The sequence below is a fragment of the Budorcas taxicolor genome, chromosome 21 (assembly GCF_023091745.1).
Source record: "Budorcas taxicolor isolate Tak-1 chromosome 21, Takin1.1, whole genome shotgun sequence".
Classification (NCBI taxonomy): Eukaryota; Metazoa; Chordata; class Mammalia; order Artiodactyla; family Bovidae; genus Budorcas; species Budorcas taxicolor.
In genome coordinates this window covers 70,156,453-70,162,965 of record NC_068930.1, presented here as the reverse complement: position 1 = coordinate 70,162,965, position 6,513 = coordinate 70,156,453, and the positions used below count along the sequence as shown (strand labels likewise).

The 6,513-nt window shown below is 64.4% G+C and overlaps 1 protein-coding gene across 1 annotated transcript; it reads right to left on the bottom strand.

The window, feature by feature from the left end:
- Nucleotides 1–4,125: 4,125 nt before the first annotated feature.
- On the bottom strand, nt 4,126–5,416 carry DIO3 (iodothyronine deiodinase 3). The gene has a single exon (XM_052660060.1). The coding sequence runs from the start codon at nt 5,414–5,416 to the stop codon at nt 4,511–4,513; it is 906 nt and encodes a 301-aa protein (XP_052516020.1). The 3' UTR covers nt 4,126–4,510.
- Nucleotides 5,417–6,513: the final 1,097 nt, after the last annotated feature.

Sequence of the window (6,513 nt, the reverse complement as noted above, 5' to 3'; positions counted from 1 at the left end):
CTGCACTTTTTAGGCCTGCTTGGCTCTGCACTGGCAGTACCCTCCACCAAGGATGTCCTTCCTTCCTTGTCTTCCTGGAGGAGGCATTTGTGTCTTCAAGGGAGTAAATAAGACCCTCTAGAACTCTTATCATGCCCCCCCTCCACTGCTTAGGGCTAAACGGTGAGCTAAGCTGACATGGGCCTTGAAAGTACTAATGATGAGGAGGCTGATGATGGTTAGATGACTGTCTCCTTCCCCTCCTCCCCACTCCTCTGAGCATTCCTTAAAGGCAGAGATGAGTTCCTTCTGGGGGCGGGAAGGGGGGCACTCAGACATCCGGACGGTGCCTGGCACCAGTTACTCTGCAGGCAGAGACCTGCTCAGACTAGACGGATGGCCAGGCCGAGGATGCCAGGATAGGAAATGGCATGGAAACTGTGGGGGCGGGTGGGGTGATCACCGAACACGCCGCAGCGTGATCTCGATGACAGCGCTGTGGAGACTAGAGCTGAGGACGTGCTCGGCTAGGGCCGTCAGCAGGTGAAGTGGAGACTGGAAGGAGGCACACAGGGGCGCTCCCGAGGAGGAGGGCCTGGGGCGCTTGGGGGTGGCTGTCAAACCTTTCCAAACATTCTGGATCCCTCAGGAGAGCCACACTTCACACCAGCCACACTGCACGTGCCTGTCTGTACGCGCGTGCACACACGCACACGCACAAAGGTTTCAGGAAGCCACAGTTAACTTAGATGACGTGAACATTGGTATTTACATTGCATGTCTTCCATTTCAGTTCTTCAGGATGCCTGACTTGATCTGGTAAGTTGATTTCATGAGCCGCTGCTGGGATCTGAAATGCAGTGTGAGACCTCTTGCTCTAAGCAAGCCTGACACTTTGTGCTCTGTGTTCCCCTGTATTTAAAATTTAATATTGAAAATGCATTTATGTCTTATCTTCATAGTTTTCAGTTCAAAATAAGGAAGAGAGAGAGAGCACTGGGAAAATACAAAACAATAAAATCAAATAGGTTTTCAGGAAGGCAGTTTAGCAAAATGTGGCAAAACAGACACAGAAGTGCGTGTGTCTAGCAATTTCACTTTAAGAAATGTGCTCATGGGGCAGAGGGGTGTAGAGCCCTGAGCACCTCATGAAGAATGTTTATAAAATGAAACAACATCCCTGACACCTGGGGCACCCATGGAGCCATCCTTGGCCTGAGGTCACCCAATACGCATTTACTGACGTGGAAAGGGGCAGGGATCGTGGAGAGAGAGGTGCCAGGGAGTCAAAAGTTAATGCCAGCCTATAGAAGGATAATCCTTCGCTGGCTTTACAAGGGTGGGTGAATGGGAGAGGCAAGTGAGAAAGTGCACACACCGAGAGGTTACCAAGGGTTGGCTGTCTCAGGACTTCTCTGTTTTTGGCAATGAGCGTGCGTTCTTTTTGTACGGGGAGGTTTTAAAGGAAATGGGAGAAAAGAAAGAACAAGAAAAGGAGGGAAAGGGAAGAGCGAGAAAGAAACGGAAAGATGAGGGGGAGGAAGGGAGACAGGGAGGCCAGAGAAGAGAAAGGAGGAAGGGGTGGATGCTGGGGCGCCCAGGAGAGGCGGGCGCGCCAGGCCGCGCGGGCCGAGGCAGGAGCCGCAGGTCCCAGCGCCGCGCGCTCGGGGTTTTGGTGCCAGAAGCCGCAGGAGGCTCGGAGGGGAGCGCGCAGCGCCTCCAACTAGACCCCCAGGTGGAGGACTGGGACCGGCAGCGACCCCGGCCCCCAGGGGTGGCCTTGCGGCAGCTCCGCGCCGTCCGGGGTCTCCCTGCGCTTCCTCCCGGCTGTGCGCGCCGGAGTTCACCCGGCAACCCCGCCGCTGGCTCAGTATTCATCTTGGGAGTTTCGGGGTGAGACGAAGAGCGCGGGAGGAGGGGGATGGGAGGAGATGCAGAAACACCATCTGTGCCAATTTTTTCTTGTTTCTTAAAAGTAGCTTTTTCAATGTAAATACTTTTAAAGCAAAAAAAAAAAAAAAAAAAAAAAACCAGCTCAAGGCGTCAGTTTCAGAAAGTTTCACGGAGGAGCGGCGTGGGGGCTGGGCGCGGGACTGGAGGCGGCGTAGGTGGAGCTGGGGCTCCGTCCTGCCGCCAGCCTGCTTGGACCCTCGGTCCCGCAGACCACCCCGCCCCCCGCCCCGACCTTCCCCGGCTCCCCCTTCACGTGCGCGCGCACTTAGACCCAGGCGCTCACAGAAACCGCCCCCCGCCCCATCCCCGCCTCCCCATCCCGGGCTCGGGACTGTCCTGGGTCCCCGGGATGAGGAAGTGCGGCGGCTCGGCTCCCCCGATTCCTGGTCCCCGGGCTCCCGCCTCAGCTCTCCTTTCTCTGTTTCTCCCGCCCCCGACCCACTGTTCTGCTCAAGGCGTCACCAGCACTGGGAGGTGGAGACCAGCTAACCTCGAGCTCCCGGCATCGTCCTCACCTAGCGAGCAACACGCGAGCGGGGGGTGCGTGGGTGGGTGGGGGCAGGGACTGCGAGGGGGCGCCTGGCCCGGAATGAGGGGGGCGGGGGGCCTCTGTGCCAAACGCCAAGACCCCCGCCTCTCCCAGCCTGGGTGCCGGCCACCGCCATCCCTCTTTCGTCTCTCTCGGCTCGGCCACCTCGCTCTCCTCCGCTTCCCAGCCCTGAGCGCCGTGGGGGGGGGGGGGTGGTGATGAGGTTTGGCTCGAACTTGGGGAAGCGGAGGAGGGGGTGTTCTGGGCGGGGGGGCGCCCTCCAGCCACCCCCGCCCCGCGGTAGGAGCTGCTGCTGGAGTGATGGCGCTGCAGGCCGCCTCTCCTTCCCCGGTCTCCCCGCCCTCCCCCACCTTGCGCTTTTCCATGGCGCCTCCTGGGGGGACCCCCACAGCAGACCGGCGGGGATCGGAGGGGTGGGGGAGACGATTTTGCGGGTTTGAGGAGCGCGCGAGGGAGCAAGGAGGTGCTGGAAGTGGCTTAGGGAGGAGCCAGGTGTGCTGAAGCGCCCGTGGTGGGCGTGAGACCAGCCCAACCTGGTCCAAAGCCCCCGGGCCCTGCCTCGCTCCGTAACCCCCGCCTCCACACCGACGGTCGCCGGGCGAAGTTAGATGGGCGGCTGCAGGGTCAGCTGTCATAGCTTGCGTGCGTGCGCGCGCGCGCGCGCGCGCGGCAGCAAGTGCGGGCCTCGCCGCCTCTCCCGCCTCCCTGGGGACCCGCCGGGCTCCACATCTCCGCTCTTCTCACCACCTCGGGTCCCCCACCCCGGGCCTGTGTTCATCCCGGGCATCGGCACAGACCCCCTTTCCTTCTTCATTCCCCTCCAGCACCCTCGCTGGCGGAGGTTCTTTCTCTCCACCCTTCCCCCTAGGGTCACTATGGGGACGCGAGGGAGAGATTTGTGTTTAATTCTTGCCGCTATTCAGAGGGAAGAAAAAAATAAAGGGACCAAAGGCAACCCGAAAGCAATTCACTTCAAGCCTTTATTATTGTAGTGTAAAAGAAGTTTATATACAGGGAACGTTTCCAGCAAAACACTCACTAAATAGCCTTCACATCAGGTCCCCCCCCCCCACTTCCGGCCCCGCAGTCAGCAGCTCTGTCTGGGAGACCCCTCTTTCGGGGTTCCCAGGCTCGTCCCTCATCATTATTCTCCGGACTCCGCCACTCGAACCCCGGGTCGCAGGAGCCCCGGACCCTTCCCTCTGCCCGGGGCGCCGTGAACCCCGCCTCCTAAGCGGTCTTTGTCCCTAAGCAGTCCCTCAACCTCCCTCTCCCACCCCGTTGATGTGGTTTCCTCATGGAAATCCAGAGCACTTTCCCCTCTTGTCTTAGGTGCTGCTGCGAGCCTCCTGCAAATCAGAACCAGCTCGTGGTCGAGGCCAGTTAGAGACAGCTCGTCATCAGCAGTGGGGCTCGTGAGCACCCAAACTAAGAGGGGGAAATAACCCTGCCCACCCTTCCCCACCCCAAGCATCCTCCCCCAAGGCAGCAAGAAGACACAGACACAAAAAGCAGCAGGGTATCCCTTCCCCGCGCGCGCGCGGACGCGCGCGCGCGCGACAGGTGTGGGTGCCAGGCAACTAAGGCGAGCGGCTCGCGCTGCTGGAACCCAGCTGCGCCCAGGGCGCGCGGGCGCAGCCTAAGTCTCTTTGCGCCGGGCCAGCGCGCCTGCTTAAAGGCACGCTGGCTCTTCTCTTCTGGGGAGGGCGTGTGAGAGCCGTGGCAGGGGGCCTCTGCGAGCACAAGTCCAGGGGCACACAGGCAAGGGCGGCGCTGCCTCCACCCTCAGAAGGGGATTTAGAACAAGCCAAGCAAGTACAGGCGAGGCACAGTCGAAAGCAGAGTCTCGGGAGGTGGAAGGGAGCCTTCAGGTGGCTTGGCTGAGAGGGCAGACTCAGACGGCGATGCATGGCTCAGCTCAGCTGTGTCACTGGGCCCACGCCAAGCCTGTCTGGGAGTTGTTTGCACGTGGGCTTCGAAGGCTCGAAGGCATGGCCCGCCAAGTTCAGTCACGTGTCCATCGGTTGTTTACACTCGACGGGGCTGCGGGCCATGCAGCTGCTCATCATAGCGCTCCAGCCAGGTGCGCAGCTCGGAGACCTGGTAGCCGTCGGGGCCGCGGCCGCCCTGGTACATAATGGTGCCACTCTGGATGATGTAGAGGCGCTCGAAGTAGGCGCCGTAGGCCGAGCTGCTGGAGTTGGTCATCGTGTCGAGCACGAGAGCGCATTCCGGAGCCCCTTGCTGCAGTACGCGCGCGGCGCTGACCCGGTCCTCCAGGCTTCGGTGCTGCGGGATGCTGTAGGGAGAGTCTGTGGTGACCCAGCCGTCGGAAGGGTGCGCTTCCTCGATGTAGATGATGAGGAAGTCGACGTCGCGCTGATACTTGGTGACCAGGCGCTGGAAGGCGCTCATGCGCGCCATGAACGGCGGTCAGGTGCAGCTACCGAAGTTGAGCACCAGCGGGCGGTTTCCTCGGGCGTAGTCGAGGATGTGCTGGTTCTGGAAGCCGTCGGGCAGGACCACCTCAGAGTTAGGCGCCGGCCCGCCTTCATGCGCCTGCTTGAAGAAATCCAACTTCTGGCCGTGCCAGACGGCCCTCAGCGACGCCAAGGTGCACAGGCGGTTGTCATCGGACACGCAGACAGGCGGGTCGTCGGGGGGCACCTCTTCGCCGTCGCTGTTGAGCTCCACTTCGATTTCCGGCTGACCCCGGCGTCGACGGCCCAGTAAATGCTTGCGGATGCACAGGAAGTCTAGCAGCCAGAGCATGAAGGCCGTGCCCAGGAAGCGCGGGAAGAGCACGAGGCACGAGGCCGTCTGGGCGCAGAGCCTCAGGGAGTGAAGCAGCAGGGAGCGCAGCATGGTGGCGGCGCCCCCCAGAGCCCCCCTACCTTCCCCCACCACCCACCGCGGGGCGGCCTGGCGAGGCATCTGGACTTCGGCTGTGCAGAGAGCTCAATTTATAGCCGAGGCATCAATTGGCGGGAGACTCCACCTCCGGCCGGGACCCGCCCCCTTGCAACTTGAGCCCGAAGGGATCACCCCGCGGCGCGGCCAGGGCCTTAGAAATCGCCGGCCGAGGGCGAGCACCAGCGGCTGGAAGGCGGGGCGGCCGGGCCCGGAGGCCAGAGGGGCGGGGCTGGGCCCCGAAGCCCGCTCGCCCGGACGGGCGATCAAGACCTCGGCGGCGGCGCGGGTCAGACAGCTGGACCAGGGACCCGGGAGTCCGCGGCGGAGGTCCTCCGGCTAGCGCAGGCACCAAGCTGGCCCCGATCCCGGCGTCCCGGCCCCGGCCCGCGCGCGCCCCTCGCCGCGCACCTGAGCGGAGATCCCCGGCGGACAGCCGCGCCGCGCCGGAGCTCCGGTTCGCTTCCCGCGCGCCGCCGCCAACGCCGCCCCCGCCGCTGCTGCTCGTGCGGGGCCGCTGCCCAGGTGCCGCCGGAGCCTGGGTCGGCGGCCGCCGCTTCGCTGGTCCCGGCTCCCGCCCCGCCGGGGACGCCGGCCCGCAAGGAGGCAACTTTGGGCCCCCGCCGCTTGCCGCGTTCGCCCGCGGGCGCCGCTCGCCTCCCGGAGCCCGCCCGCCTCCCGCGCGCGCTCACACTCGCGCCTCGCACACGGCCGCCCCCCGCACCGCCCCGCCACGCACACCGCGCTCGGCGCCCCCCGCCGTCGCCCGAGGCCGCCGCGCGCCGCGCGGGCCGCGCCCGCCCCGTCCCATAGCGCCCCAGCTCTGCGCCGCAGCTCTCGGGTCAGCGGCCTCCGGGTCCCGGCGGGGAGGTGCGGAGGGCAGGGCTAGCCGGGCGGGTTGGCGACCGGCGTCAGAAACGCGGAGGCCCGGGGAAGGCAGCGCCGTCCTTGCGCCCCAGCAGAGCTGGGAGCGCTCTGGGCGCTGGGCGCGGCGGGCGCGGGGCGGCGGGCGCGGGGCGGCGGCGGCCCCGGGCGGCTCTCCCACTAGGGGTAGCTGTTGCCTGAACGCCGGAGCGCTCCCCTCTCGCCGCTCGCCTCGGCCGGCGCAGCCCCGGCCGCTG